Consider the following 16,198-nt stretch of genomic DNA (forward strand, 5'->3'; position numbering starts at 1 on the left):
CAGGACCTACACTGGCCTTCTGTGGGATTTACCCCCAGGCCCTGGGCCAAGAATGGGGCGTGCAATTGTGGGGATACCCAGACTGAGCTTCTGGAGCCCCTTAGCTTTTCAGAATGGCCACAGCTGCCTGAGGCCCTGCCTGAATCATCCCTGGCAGAAAAGCCCTAGGGAAGCTCTCCTTGGCCTAAGGGCTCCTGGGGGAAGAAAAATCTAGCAGCTACAGGTCTCCCCTTTGGGGACCACGGTCCTCTATATTTTCCAGGTACCAACTACTGCCCAGGGACCCGCCCACCATGGACATAGCTTATTTACTGGACAGGAAACCGTCCTAAGTGCTGAGATAACAGGTTCTGGCATCAGATGACTGAATCTGACTTCACCCTTCTTGGCTGTATGGTCTTGGGCAAGTCACCTAATCTCTTGGTGCCTCAGTTTCCTCATCTGTTAGTGGACAAGCAATCTTACTTTACTGAGTCATGGTGAGAATTAAATGCAGTAACATAAAGCACCTAGGACAGTATGTGGCATATAGTAAATGCTCACTAAATAAGTACTTACTCATTACGTCATAACTGCTTTTTCATCCTCCACTTACTCCGGGAGGCACGAGTATCTTGAGTTCCACTTTAGAGAGGAGCCAGCTGCCATGTGTGGCTTCCCTGGGCTCCCATAGCTTGGAGTGGTACCCCTGGGACGTGACCTCCTGACCTCAACTTGGTCCTCCCCAGACCCCACAGCCATCTCTCAGGGTTCATTCCAGACATTTCAGAGCTGGCTCTGAGGTTATGCAAACAAACTGTGGCCCGAGTCTGACTGGAGGTGTAGGCTTAGGGGGCAGACCTGGGGCCTGTTTTCTAACATTTCCTGCTCAAGGAGAAGGGGAAGAAGGTCTGTGTACATCCCAGCTTGGCTGAGCTCTAAGGCCGGGGAGGAGAGAACTAGAAACATGTGGTCCTGCCCTCTGTGGCCCTGTCCTCTGTGGCTCTGTCTTCTGTGGGCTGGCTGGCCAAGCCAGTTGAACAAATAAACGCATCCCTCTGGGGGAAGTCGCTGGGGGGGCTGCTGCTGCTGGTGCCTGCCCTGCACCCCCACCTCATCCCGGGCATGAGCCAGCTGGTCATCCCCAGGTCGAGGGTATCTGTGCCAGCTGTTTCTAGGCCCCCTTCTTGGAAAAATAATCCCATTACTCTAAGAAGCAGATGCTGTTCCCCCCACCCCATCCCCCAGTCCCAAACTGCTTAGAAAGGAGCCAGCGTTGAGGTTAGGAAATCAAACCCCAAGATATTTTGTTCGGCACTGAGACTCATTTCTTGTTTGGATAACTGAAGGCAGAAAATGCCAAGAATTTGTGGGCAGCCTGGGAAGGCTGGGGCAACTGGAACCCTGGCTCCAAAACCAGGTCAGTTTGGGAGGGTCTCAGGCTGGGCAAGGACCCCACCCTGGGTTTCTCCTTGGTGCTCTCTTGATCCACACCCAGCTAGGCAGGGCCTCACAACTGCCAGGCCAAGGGGCCGAGTTATTCTGAGGTTTGACGTCAGAGACCTGGAGCAAACAGCAGAGGCTGGGACAGTGCCAGGTTGGGAGGCCCCTGCCCAGCCCCTGACACCTCTCTGCTTGGTTTTGGGTGCAGAGGAGGAAGAGAAAGAGGCCCTGGCTGAGCTGCCAGCTGCAGGGTGGGCATCGGTCTTCTGGAAGATGTGCCCTGGGTCTTCAGTGTGGACACCCAGGGAAGTAGAGGTGGGAGGGATGACCTCGGGGTGAGAAAAGGAGGAGCTGAGAAAGAGACAGGGAAGGATGCAGGGAGACACTTTGATAGCCAACCAAGAGAGAGAATCAGAGACAGAGACACCCACAGAGTTAGCAACAGTGAGTCAGGGCCACCGCGAGCGCCCCAAGAGAGATCCACAGAGGCAGAGAGACGCAGAAAGAGAGAGACAGGCTGACCACGGTGGCTCGCATCTGCCGTCCCAGCTACTTGGAAGACTGAGGCGGGAGGATCGCTTGAGCTCAGGAGTTCAAGGCTGCAGTGAGCTGTGATTGCACCATTGCACCCCAGAGTGATTGAGAGAGCCAGACCTTGTCTTTAAGAGAGAGAGAGAGAGAGAGAGAGAGAAAGAGACAGAGACAGACAAAGATAGACAGAGATAGATAGAGAGAAGGCTACCATGGACTCCAGGCCAGCAGCTATTGGCTGCTCCCTAAAGGCGAGAAAGTAGTTCTCACCCTTGGTTTCCAGGTGGAGTCAGCCCTGTCCCTGGGAGCTCAGAGACTGGGGAAGATGTGCTGCCCTCAGGTGGTGGGGGTGGGCCAGGGAGCCTGGGGCTTGTGTCTGGCACTGGTTTTCCTCATTCTCCTCATCTGTAGAATGGATCATTCTGTGAGGACATGAGGAGAAGGCAGAGGATGGCACTTCTTGGCTGGGACACCTGGAGCAACTGGGGAAATGGCAGTCACACACGGGAGCCCTTATTGAGCACCTGCTGTGTGCAGAGGCTTTCCCTGCTCTGCTTCTCTTGACGTCACATAGAAGGTCAGGAGTAGGTGCTGTCATTCTCCTCCCAGCCTCCAGATGAGGCACTGAGAGGGAAGGGCCAGCATTGGGTCCTAGTGCGAGGACGCGGTGGACAGAGGAGGTCATGTGACTAGCCACTGAGCTGCCCAGCCCAGCTAGAGATGCCTGCACTGCAGCTGGCTCTGTCCCCCAACCTCCTCAATATTCCTGCCTGCAGCTTTTCATCCAGATGCAGAGGGTGGAGCAGAGCCCAGAGCTGATGTGCAGCCCCAGGAGCTGACTCCAGATGGGAGTCACTGGGGCAGGGGCTTTCCAGGAGGGAGGAGGAGGAGAGGGAGGGAGGCAGAAGGAGGGGGAGAGAAGGGAGAAGAAAGGGAAGGGGAGTGCAGGGGAGGAGGAGAGTGTGAAAGAGGAGAGAGAGAGAAGGGGCAAGGCCGGGGCTCTCCCCATGCCCGATGAGCACTGGCAGTAGGACACAGCAAGCTGTGTGCTAGGAAAAGAGAGTGGGTATCTGGGGACTTGGAAACTCTGCAGTAGAAGGGTGCACCAAGAGCACCCCATCCTCTCGAGATCTTGCTTCCCTTGCCTCCAAAAGAACCTGCAGTTTGGAGTGAGAATCCAGATTGACTTTCACTGCTACTTGACTCTGGCAAGTCACTTTCCCTCTCTGGCCAGTTTCCTCACCTGTATACTGGGGAAACAGGAGGGGAGTTGGGGGCACAGGCTGAGCAGATGTTGGCCTCTGGGATTCGCAACAGGGAGGATCTCCCCTGTGTCTGTCTAGATGAATAGAATCTTGCTGAGAGCTTGTTCATCCCTTATGGCAATGGTGATGATGGTGATGATGATGATGATGGTGCCATTAGATGAGAGTATTTCAAAACTCTTTTTTAACTTTTCTGGGATGTTAGAGAAAAAGCCAAAAAAAAAAAGGGCTTTGAGTTTCAGAAGATCTGAGATATGCCTGGACCAAGAGAAGAACCAGAGGAAGGTCACAGCCACAGCAAGCACCCCCCACTGGGGCCCAGGAGTGTCAGAGGGGAGAGAGAGAAATTATTGTTTACATGAACCAAGGGTCACGTGTCTCAACTGGAGTGAAGAAGGACCTAAGAATTGCAGGACCCATGTCTCCTCTTCCAGGGACAACCCCCAATGGAAATAGCCAACATGTGTTGAGTGTTTACTATACACTTGATACCAGGCCAAGGACTTCCTGGAATCATCTTGTTAAATCCTCAGAGGTAGGTAGTATTTTCACCTTGTTTTGTAGGTGAGGAAACCAAGGCTCAGAGAGATGAAGCAACTCCAGGTCACACAGCAAGGGGCAGAAATGAGACTGGAATCCCAGCAGCTGGGCTCCAGAGTCAGGGCTCTCACCGTTCGGGCCCTGCTGCTGCCCAAGGACGGGATAGACCCAGGCAATGTGGTGACCTGGTGTATCTAGGCTGATGGGTCTGATCTTGTGGCAGGCTCCACAGGCATTGGGCGACCTGGCAGTGACTTGATTGCCAAGGGGATGAAGGAGTGCTCAACCCAAGGGGCTCCTGCCCCAGGAGATGGCACTGCAAACACCAGAGACGATGCAGGACTGAGGAGTCCTTGAGAACACCAGCGTGGACAGTTGACATTCCCAGATCCAAGGACACGTGCAACCCTTGTACTGACTTGACCAAGATTGAGCTTCTCCCACTCATTGGTGCAGGGGCTTAAAATAGGGATTATGCTGAATTGAAGAAAAGCCCATCACACTGCTCAGGTGAGCTCCCCTGTGTCTTTGTGAAACACAAAGCCAGGCAGCAGGCTGGGAGTGCTTTGTGGGCAGTCTAACTTATTTTCCCAGCCATCCCTGACATACTGTCACTTTCACCTGTATGTCAAATGACATACTGACATTTTCACCATTTTGCAGACAGGGAGACTGAAACCTGCTCATCCATAGCCATGTGGTAGGGAAGTACCTGCAGCCAGGTCAGCTGAACTCCCATATCAGTGATCTTAGGCCCCACGGCACTCTATGGTGACCTGACTGACCCCAGCTCAGGATTTTCAGGCTAGGTGAATGGATGCCTGGAGAGGACATTCCATCTCAGGCTGAGGCATCGGACCAGGTGACCTTCTGATCCTGCAAGCCATCAGTTCAAGCCATCAGCTCTCAGCCAATGTTTCCCAAGCATCCGACACCCAGGGGATTCAAAGATGGATGAGAGTGAGAGGTGAGACTTGGGGTAGGAGGCCCAGTGGGAGGTGATGACATTGTCCATGGGAAAGGTGACAAGGCCTGAGCCAGAAAGATGGACCATGAGAGAAGCCTAGGCTGTAGGATGGGCTGGGCCAGCTGCCTGGGGAATAGGTGGGAGCCACAGGATGCCCCCAGGGCACAGACAGCCTGTGGCTGGGTGGTGTCATACCCTAAACAGAGAGAGGCAGGCACGAGGAGGGTGTTTGGAGAAGAGTAGGGAGTTATCTCAGACAGCTTTGGAGTTGAGACACCCATGGACCCTCAGATGGGATGTTGTGGGAGGTCAAGGTCATGGGTTTTGGGCTCAGGATCCCGTCGATGCCAATTTTGTGTCATCATGGAGCAGGATGGAGACCTGGGACCTGAGGGGTTGGAAGAACATTTATGCATTCATGCATGCACCCATGCTACAGACATTTATTGAGTACCTACTACATGTTAGGCACTATTCTAGGCCCTGGGAACCCAAGAGTGAGCAAAAGAGAAATGGCGCCTGCTCTCTGGGAGCCCACAGACCAAAAGAAATGTTTTTAAGAATATTAGGTAGGGATAAGTGCTAAGAAAAAAAACCAGAAACTGGCAGAAGAGATAAAGGGTGAAAGAAGGAGGGTGGCTATTTTATACGGGGTGGGCAGGAAGGGCCTCTGAGGAGGTGACATTGGAGAGGATAGGAGGCTGGGGTAAGCCCAGTAGGGGTCTGGGAGAGGGAACTCCAGGGAGTAAGGGTGCTTGCTTTTATTTGGATGCATGGTAGCCCTGGGAGGAGGGAGAGGATGTAACTTAGGTTTTGTTGGGGATTCTTTGGTCTGCTGCAAGGAGAATAGGGGGTGGGGGCCGAATGTTAGCAGGGAGCCAGGGTGGCAACCATGACAGTCATCCTGCCGGGAGCCAGAGGTGGTTGTCAAGCTTGTCTGCTGTTTAATACCTTCTAAAACTCCAGGAATTGGTTTGCATTCTTCATTCCCCAGTCACTGCCCAGACTGTCTCCTGGGTCCCTCTCCCTTTCCTTGGTAGCTCTCACTTAGGGACTCTCAAGAGTCCCAAATCAGACCTCCCAGGATGTCTCTTGTGCCCTCATGCCCTGCCAGGGCCAAGCCTGCCTTGCACACCTCTGTAGTTGGTGCTTCGCTGAGGGTACACAGTAGGTGCTCGCACTGTTTGCTGAAAGATGAAAGCGTGACAGGGCATTCTACAGCAGTCCTGGTCTTGGGCCAAAACCACAATGGCATCCTCAGCTCCTTGCTTCCTTGCACTCCACATCCAATTCACCAGCAGAGCTGATGGGCTCTACCTCCAGAATCCACCAGAATTGGACTGGCCACACCCCCTCCCAGTCCCGTTCTGCTCCAGGCCTCCGGTACCTCGCACCTGGTGGCTGCAGCGGCCATCTGTTTGGGCTTCTTGCTTCTACCCTGCCTCCTACAGTCTATGCTGTTCAAATCAAATCACCGGTGTCTCTTGCAGTGGCTCCCACAACACTCAGAACAAAAGCTGAAGTCCTTCCAGCGGCCCCCACAGCTGCATGGCCTGCCCTTCTCTCACCTCTCAGACCTCCCCACACCCTTGCTCCCTCTCCTCTGCTCCAGCCACACAGTCCGTCGCCCCGCGGTTCTCCAGGCACTCACCGTTGCGGATACATTCCCACCTCACGGTCAACATACATGCTGCTCCCTTTTCAGAACGTTCCCTCAAATACCTGTCTGGCCTACTGTATCACTTCCCTTGTTCTCTGGGTTCAAATGTCACCTCTGAGATGTACTCTCTAATGATCTGACCTCAAGCAGTCACCCAGGGCCACCACTGGGTGGTGGTGGCCTCTTCCTTCTTCATGTTGCTTCACCATCTGACATAGTAGATTGTCTCTTATTGCCTCTTTCCCCCGCTAGTCTAGAGAGAGACATACTATACTGTTGTATCCCCAGCACCCAGCATAGCTTGGTCTGTCCAGCCCTTGGTCAGGGCTGAATGGATTTCTGTTGGATGAATGAAGGGATGGCAGTTAAAGAGCCAGGTTGCCAGCTTACACTGCCCAGTCTTGCTGTGTGGCCTCAGGCCCGTCCCTGCCCCTCTCTGTGCAACTCAGAGCCAGCCCTCTGTGCTCAGGGAAGGCCTCTGGGATGGACGCTCCACTTGCCGATTGTGACAGATCCCAAAGCCACCCTCTGCCCCCTGCAAGCCTCCCATGTCCCATACCTTCTGCAGCCACTGCGTGTTGTTCTGCAGTGCCTGCTCCAGCCGTTTCACCTGTTGGGTGGGCAACTTCTCCAGGCGCAGTGGGTTAGCCAGTGATTCCCTCTGGAGGGTGTTGGAGTCCCTGGAGGCCTCAGGCCCTGGAGGACAGGGCTCAGGCTTGGGCAGCAAGAAGGTGTAGCTACAGTGGCCGTGCTGGACTACAAGTGTCTCGCAGCCCCTACCTGCCTCCTGCCCTGTCTGTTGAGCCACAGACATGGTGGCAACCAAGAGGAGGAGGCTGCCCCACAGCATGGCTAGCTGGGAGAGCATCTGGAGGCGTGGCAATGGCAAGGGGTGTCTGCTCAGAGCCCCAGGGACTGTGCCTGTGATGTCCTGCTGCAGCCAACAGTGGCCAGGCTTGCCTGCAGCTGCAGCTACAGACCTCTGTCTGGCCGAGCTCTGTCCAGGCGGCTATTTATACTTGCTCTGAATACCACGGCTGCTCTGCTTCCTCTCACCGCCTCCCTCCACCCCCACCCGACACCCTCTTACCTCTATTCTTCACTCCTTCCCTTCCTCCTTCCTCAGTCTTGACCGCACGTTGCCCTTACCCTAACCGTGCACCAACCTTGCTCTGCCTACCTCACCTCTGAGCCCTCTGATTATCCAGTGAGGCCTGGCTTCCCTGCTGGAGGGAAGGGAAGAAAACAGCCCGCAGACACGCGCACACACTCACGCACACACGAGCACACACTCACACGCACGCCGACGTGCACACACATTCATGTACACACAGACACGAAGCTCCAGTGCTGCTCGCTTTGGAAAACCAAATGCAACTTAACTCTCCCTTCCTGTCTCTGTCTATTCTCCCTCTTTCCCTCCACCCCCATCCCCTGCCCCCCAAGGCTAAGATCTCAAGTTTCAGCCCCGCTGCCATCGCCTTCTCTCCCCGCTGCACCTTCCTCCCTCTGGTTCCATGTTAGTGCTTGGAGTACAAGTGACCCCCCAGAGAGAGAAGAGAGAAGGGAGGAGGCAGAGGGGTGAGGCTGGGGAGGGCCCAGCGAATCCACTTTACTTCCAGAGACACAGAAAATCCTTCCAAGGTGGGGCAAGTGAGCAACCCAGCTGGGAGCTGCTTCCTGTCCTCTTCTCCCTCAGGGCCAAGGGAAAGTGCTATGCCCCAGGATGGCATTACTGCTTGTGACAGTAATGAGAAGTTGTCGTGTCCTGGGGCCGATCGCCCTGGGGCTGCTGGAGTGGGGAGGTGGAGAGGAGGTGGTGGGGAGAGGAGGTTGGAGTGTCGGGAGGCTAAGACCTAGGGTGGTCACAAGACCTAGGGTGGCCAACTTTGCCTCTCTGGGCCTCCACACCCTGATGTGTAAACCGAGTAAACCTTGTCTCTTGCAGGAGGAATGCGTGTGAGTCCTCAGCATGGGATGGAGTTTTCAGCTTCCCGGTTCAAATCCTGGCTCTATCATCTACCAGCTGTGTGACTTTAAGTAAGTCACTTAACCTCTCTGTGACTTCATTTCCTCCTGAATGAAGAAAACAATACCACCTACTTCCCAGGGCATGAAAATTGGGTGAGTTAGAGCAAGGCTGGCACAGAGTGAGCACTAAATAAATATTTTCCGTTGTCAATGTTATAGTTACCATTGCACCTCGCCTCCCACAACCCACTGGAGCATAAACCCCTCTAGGGCAGGGATTTGTCCCTGGGGGACATGGTGTCCAGGCAGGAGGTGCCCAGGAGTTGGTGGGGCCTCTCACGGGTGGGCTGCCTTTGTGTTCTGCCAGCTGTATGGGCTTTTCCTCACTCCCTGCTTGTTTCCTCCGAGTAGGGGCCAGTCTGGCTGTTTAGTATTTTCCTTTTTGTTCTCCCAAATCCCGATAGAGTTTTGAATTGGGGCAGGCTGCTTCTGGGCAGCTGTGAACTAGGGTCTCATCTGGGGACTGAGAACATTATACCAGGTGTGGGGCTTTGGCAGGCAAAGGAAAAGCAGCTGGTTATCAGCCTCCAGCCTCCCCTGAGCCTTCCCCATGCTCTGAGCTCTGCGTGCCCCGCTTGGCCTCAGTTGCCTCAGCTGTAAATGGGGTCATAGCACCCTGACCATGTGAGAGGAAGCATGGTAATGTGGATTGGGAGCTTATCACAGCGCTGGGTGCAGAGGAGGCCATTGTGAATGGTGGTCGTCATTATGACTGTCTTGACTAAGTTGCTTGATAATCTCAACGAGGCGGTTACACCAGGCCCCAAGCTTAGATGGGCCCTGTGCTTGGTTTACACTCCACCAGCACTGTCTTGAAATCCTTAATACATGTGGAACAAAGTGCTCAGCGCTTGCATTCTTCACTGAGTTCCACAAATTAGGTAGCAGGCCCTGCCTGGGAAACATGAGGCTTCCCTCATCCCTCACTCTGCTCCTGACCTTACCATCCCATCAGACCTGTTCTTCCAATGTGATCCTTTAGATATTTCCCCCCTCTGTCACCTCTTCACTAGTCAGAATGCTGGATTGGAATCCTGGCTTTCCTGACCCCCCATTTGTGTGCCTTTTGCCAAGTTGCCTAACCTGTCTCTCAGTTTCCTCTTCCGTCAAAACAGTAATGTTACAGTGGCTAAAAGTCTGATTCCTGTAATAAGGTTAACACGGAGCCTTTCATGTAGTACATGCTCAACCAATGACAGCTATCATCATTACCCCCTGCTATGAATATGAATGTTTGTGTGCCCCCAAATTGATCTATTGAAACTTAGTCAACAAGGTGATGGTATTAGAAGGTAGGGCCTTTGGGAGTGAATGGTTAATGAGGACTCTGCCTTGGGAATGAGATTAACGCTCCTATCAAAGAGGTCCTAGACAGCTGGCCGTCCCTTTTGCTGGGTGAGGATGCAGTAAGAAAGCACCATCTATGAAGTGGGAAGCTCTCACCAGACACCAGATTGGCTGGCGCCTTGATCTTGGACATCCCAGCCTCCAGAACTGTGAGAAATAAATTTCCATTGTTTACAAGCCCCCGAGCTTAGTGCCTTCTGTTATAGCAATCTGAATGGGCTAAGACACCCCACCATCACTCTCTTAGACCAGGGTGCTTCCTCTCTTGCAGGGAGAGCAACAGCCTCAGAAGTGAACTCTGGTTAATTGACCTTTGCTATTGCAACCAGTGTAATTTCTTTCTTTCTTTCTCTCTCTCTCTTTCTTTCTTTCTTTCTTTCTTTCTTTTCTTTCTTTTTCTTTCTCTCTTTCTTTTCTTTCTTTCCTTCTTTCTTTCTTTCTTTCTTTCTCTTTCTTTCCTTTCCTTTCTTTTCTTTCTTTTTCTTTTTTCTTTCTTTCTTTCTTTCTTTCTTTCTTTCTTTCTTTCTTTCTTTCTTTCTTTCTTTCTTTCTTTCCTTTCTTGTCTTTCTCTCTCTCTTTCTCTTTCTTTCTTTCTTTCTTTCTTTCTTTCTTTCTTTCTTTCTTTCTTTCTTTCTTTCTTTCTTTCTTTCTTTCTTTCTTTCTTGAGACAGAGTCTTGCTCTATTGTCCAGGCTGTAGTGCAGCAGCATGATCTTGGCTCACTGCAACCTCCACCTCCCTGGTTCAAGTGATTCTCCTGCCTCAGTTTCCCCAGTAGCTGGGATTACAGGCATACGCCACCATGCCTGACTAATTTTTGTATTTTTAGTAGAGACGGTGTTTTCCCATGTTGCCCAGGCTGGTCTCAAACTCCTGACCTCAGGTGATCCACTCACCTCGGCCTCCCGAAGTGCTGGGATTGCAGGTGTGAGTCACCATGCCCAGTCCAGAGTGATTTTTCTAAGACACAATCCAGCCCCGACTTCTTTGTTTAAAACTTTTCGGTTTTAAACTCCAACTCTTTCTGTGGTTTACAAGCCCCTGCCGGATGTGGCCTCCATTCTCATCACTGTTTCCCTGGCACTTTGTACCTTATCATTTGGAATTGGTTTTACTCCCCCGCATGCTTTCCGCCTTCTGAGGCCTCAGTGTCTACACTCCTGAGCAGGAACTTCTGTTTAAAAACTTCCCCCAACCTGTATTCTCCTAGCTTCCTTCTGCCTGTCTTTTGGTCTTATCTCAGGGATCACCTCCTCTGGGAAGCCTTCCTGCGTCTGTCCCTCCCCCTTAAGTGGGAGTATTGCCTCCACCTCTGGGAGCCCAAAGGCCCTTGCCTGCCTGTCCCTCACCAAAGCACTCACCCTGCATTAGAAAGGCTTGTTTGCAGGCCTTGATCACCCTCTAGACTGAACGCCTTTCCAGGGCTGCTGTCACACTTTCCATTTTTATGTTTGTTGCCTGTCCTAGGGTTAGGCTCACAGTGGTCCTCATGAGCGTTATGTTGAATGAATAGTCTCCACTATTGAGCAGATGCTGGAGCTGCAGTCCCAAAGCAGAAAGGAAGGCAGTCACCCTTTCCTTTCCAGCAGGGGCAGCAGGAAATTCTGTTTGAGTTGTTCTGAGTGTCTGGCCTCCAAATGCTAAAAACAAACCAACCCAGGTTGATTTTCCCATTGCCTGCTGCTGCCATGGAGGTAGAGCATAGAGAATAAACTTATATCCACCTGGATACTTTGGCTTTTGTTCAAATAGCTTGGGTAAAAAGGGAATTTATTGACTAATTTAACTGAAAATTTTAGGAGTATCTAGCTTCAGGTATGGCTGGATCCAGGTGCTCAAATGATATTAGTTTTTTTTTTTTTTTTTTTTTTTTTTTCCCCCTCCAGCTCTAGGCTCTTATTTTCCTTCATCTCCTTATTTTCCTTTGGGTTCATTCTATAAGAGTTCCCACCATAATCACCACCACTACTGGCAACAGCAGCTCCAGTCTATCAACTTAGTAACCTCTTTTAAGGGTGCCTCTTTCCTAATAGTTCTTGGAAAAGTTCCAGCTTGAGCCCTACAGCCATTCCTGAACCAACTATTATAGCTAGAGGGATGAGCTACTGTGGATGGGCAGGCTGGGTCCTGTGTCCAGGCCTGGAGCCTTGGAGCAGGTCAACCTCACTGGATCCGAAGGGACTGAGGGTGGGGTACAGTGACTGTCAAGGAAACCTGGAGTAGAATGATCAGGAGGTGGGTGGAGTTGGTGGGCATAAAGCACCTGCCTGCCTGCACCGTGACTCTCCATCCCCACCACCCACCAAGTGAACCCACTTCCCGCTCAGAGCCAATGGACCGTTGGAGTAACCAGAGATGCCATGGACCCTTACCTTGCATTTCACTCATGAGGAAACTGATACTCAGAGAGGGAGGCCACTTGCCCAGTGTTACATGCTGGAATCTATTTTCTTGGAAGAACTGAACTTCCTGCTCCTGGGAGTGAATTGTGGGAAAACAGGGTCATTCCCAGAGGACCACTTGCCAATTCGGGCTCCTCAAATATCTGGATCCAAAAGAAGATTGTCCCCAGTCTGAATCTCCCACTCCGGGGAGAGGGTCACTCCTGGGTTGTTCCCACAATCCAGCCCTTCTGCCAGCCCCTCCCTTGGCAACTCCTTGCATTTCAACACCCTGGGTGATCATTGAGGGTTGCATTTGAGGCAGTTTAAACAGACCCCAGGCCTCTGGTCCTGTGCTGCTCATGCCCCTGAGGACACTGCCTGGGCATCTCCCAGAGCTACTGATGGCAACATGGCAAGAGCCCGGTGGGAAGCTCTGGGGCCATTGACAACCCTGGGGGATGGTCTGTGTGTCTTCAGAAGGTCCGGTGGCGAATCTTGTGCAGCAAACATCATGGCTTCCCCGTGAGCCTTTTCCACCCAAGACAACAGCCTGTTTGTTGACTGCCCTGCCTCCACTTTCTACCAACCCAAACCCAGAGCTGCAACAGAATTGCTGGATCACAAGGGGCCTAGGCTGGGTTTTGAGGTCACCCTGTGACCCAGGCCCAGCTGTTAAGAGCCCCACATGGCTGGTGCTCAATCTTGACTTCCCTTCAGTAGATGAGACTCAGTTTCCTCACCTATAACATGAGAAGAATAATCCCTCACTGGGAAGGTGGTGGTGGTGGGGTCTTCCAGTTACTGGTACTGTGTAACAAAGTATCCCCACATCCAGTGGTTTAAAGCAGTGGCAATGTCTACTTTACCCATAAATCTGCAATTGTGGCCAAGTTCCCTGAGAAAAGCTCAACTGTGCTCCATTCTGTGTCAGCTGGAGCAGCTTGCAGGCTGGGGTTTGCACCTGAAACTCATCCACTCATATATCTGAAACCTCAGCTGGGGCACTCAGCCAGGACAACTGCATATGGCCTCTTCATGTGGCTAGGGCTTCCTCACAGCATGGTGGCTGCTTCCCAGAGCAAGCATCTCAGGAGAGAGATTTAGGCAGAAGGTAGGTGATCTTTATGACCTAGCCTCATGGATCATGCAGGGCCAAGTCCTCTGTATCTGGTCAAAGAAGCAGCCACAAAGTCCCACTCAAGTTTTAGGGGAGGAAAAACAGACTCTACCTCTTGATGAGGAGGAGCAAGGTTTCAGAAGAAGATGTAGGATGGGGGATAGTGTTGTGGCCATTTTTATTTATTTATTTAGTTTATTTTTAAATATTTATTTATTTATTTATTTATTTTTGAGAAAGAGTCTCCCTCTGTTGCCCAGGCTGGAGTGCAGTGGCGTGATCTCAGCTCATCGTAAGCTTTGCCTCCTGGGTTCAAGTGATCCCCTGCCTCAGCCTCCCGAGCAGTTGGAATTACAGGTGCACGCCACCAAGTCTGTCTAATTTTTATATTTTTAATAGAGACAGGATTTCACTCTGTTGGCCAGTCTGGTCTTGAACTCCTGACCTCAAGTGATCCACTTGCCTCGGCCTCCCAAAGTGCTGGGGTTATAGGTGTGAGCCACTGCGCCCACCCTGTTATGGCCATTTTCAGAAAATACAATTGGCCATGGGAGGGTCGGATGAGAAAATGCCATTTAAGTGTTTAGCATGTAAGTGCTTGATAGTTGGCAGCTCTTATTATTATCTTTGCGATTATTGGAAAGACCCAGCATCTCTTTGCATAAAAATGTCCTTCAGAACCTGTGAGAGCTAAAGGTGCAGGAGGAAGTAGGATAATTTCCATCAGGGCTGCTGGAGAAATTGGCCCAGAAATGCACTGGGATTAGTCCCGAGTCACCCAGTGCATCAACACCCAGTCCGACCAAGACTGGCCTGGGACGTGGCTGCTGCTTCTCTTGGTAATGCTGTCTCTTCCTGGGGTATCTTCCTTGGCCTCCGTTTCTCCTCTGAACCATGACAGTGTCCTGGCTCTGCCGCCTCAGAGGCTGAGGGGATGAGGGCGGAGGACATGCATTCTCTTGGCTGTGCCCAGTCTGGACCACCAGCCATGCCTGTCCTTTCTCAGGCCCGGGGAGCTCGGTTGCCTCTGAACCCACCCACGTCTGGTACTCCCTCCAGGATATGAAGACTAAGCCTGCCAGGTCAGAGGGCAGATCTATTTTGGAACCTGGGACCCCATAAAGGTCCAGAGGACCCTGTGACCCAGAAAACCAACAGGCCCCTCTTTGTTTTGTTTTCATCAAACGAGCACAACATGTCCCTCATAGAAAAGCCAGAAAATACATATTGGCAAGAAAGTGAAAATAAATGTTGCCTGTGCTCTCACCAGCCAGAGGCAGAAACCATAGCTAACATTTTGGAGTTTTTTCCCCCAAATAATTTTCCTCTGCATATAGATGCATATTTTTTTTGGTAGAGTTTCTAGCAAAAAAAAAAAAAAAAAAAAAAAAAAAAGTCAACAAAGGAATATTGTCTCAACGATTTTTTATTTTCTTTTACTTATTTGGAATTTTTCTTTTGGTAAAAAGTTTAGAGAGCCGGGCACGGTGACTCATGCTTGGAATCCCAGCACCTTGGGAGCCCGAGGTGGGAGGATCGCTTGAGCTCAGGAGTTCGAGACCATTCTGGCCAACGTGGCAAAACCCTGTCTCTTAAAAAAAAATATTGAAACCTCCTGACTTCCAGTTGGAAGTTATGTTGGCCGGGTGCGGTGGCTCACACCTGTAATCCCAGCACTTTGGGAGGCCAAAGCAGGTGGATCTGTTGAGGCCAGGAGTTTGAGACCAGTCTGGCCAACATGGTGCAACCCTGTCTCTATTAAAAATGCAAAAATTAGCCAGGCTTGGTGGCACACGCCTGTAATCCCAGCCACTCGGAAGGCTGAGACACAAGAATCACTTGAGCCTAGGAGGCGGAGGATGCAGTGAGCCAAGATCATGCCATTGACTCCAGCCTGGGAGACAGAGGAAAACTATGTCTCAAAAAAAAAAAAAAAAAAAAAAATCAGACAAGTGCACAGGATAACATAATACACCCCCATACCATCATCACTCCAAGTGGGCACATGTTAACATTTTGCATATTTGTCTTCGATTGTTAAAACAATGAAATATTACAGGTAATGTCAGTATTCCTTATAACTCCTTCTTGGTTTCATCTTCTGTCCCTCCCTGCCTATAGGTTCACATCTAGGTATATAAATAATGTATAATATTTTTGTGTTCTCAAAACTTAAGTATATACTATTATACTGAATGCAGTGTCCTGCTTATATTATATTTTCCAGATTGATATAAATGACACATATAGATCTTGTGACCAAGGACATTTTCTTTTCACTGCTGTGCAGCATTGCATTATATAATTATAACACTCTTTATTTATCCAGTTTTTGGCAGATGGATATTTAAATTAATTCAGTTATCTTGTTTTCTCGACAATACTGCTATTACTATCTTATATGGGAACACCTGTGCTTATAAGCAAGGGTTCCTCTGGGGAGCTAAACGAGGCACGCTCCTCCTGGGTCATGGAATATATGTGCTGCCAGCCTGAGGCAGTTGCCAAATTATGCTCCAAGTCTCTCTGCCGAGTTAATTCCAGTAGGGTGAGGGGGTCTCCATTGCTCCGCACCCCTGCCACCCCTTGAGATGGTTATGCTTTACCTTTGTTCCAATCTGATGGCTGTGAAATCATACATGTAATTATACAGCCTGCTTTTCCTACTTAACAGTATATTATGGAACTATTTTCCTGTGCAGAATATTGCTCTATATGTGCATGGTTCAAGGTGGCATAAGCTGAAAACCTCTATTGGGGTGTTGCTGGGATTTTCTTTACGAATTCCCTATTGTTGGACAACAGGGTTTGTTTTTTGTGGTAGGATTGCAAAACTGACCACAGATGCTACCCACCCCTGTAAGCATGCTTCTTTGCAATGTGACTCTGCAGTTCTCCCTATTAAGAGGCAAAGTTCACTTCTTCACTCCCTTAA

General features: G+C 50.8%; 1 protein-coding gene across 1 annotated transcript in view; it reads right to left on the minus strand.

Moving 5' to 3' along the window:
- Positions 1 to 7,253, minus strand: part of LOC105496121 (angiopoietin 4) — a 42,717-nt gene extending 35,464 nt beyond the window's left edge. The window contains exon 1 of the mRNA XM_011766237.3: positions 6,945 to 7,253. Coding sequence (XP_011764539.2) covers positions 6,945 to 7,253 — 309 coding nt within the window. The remainder of the gene's footprint in view (positions 1 to 6,944) is intronic.
- Positions 7,254 to 16,198: the final 8,945 nt, after the last annotated feature.

This window comes from Macaca nemestrina, chromosome 15 (assembly GCF_043159975.1).
Source record: "Macaca nemestrina isolate mMacNem1 chromosome 15, mMacNem.hap1, whole genome shotgun sequence".
Lineage (NCBI taxonomy): Eukaryota > Metazoa > Chordata > Mammalia > Primates > Cercopithecidae > Macaca > Macaca nemestrina.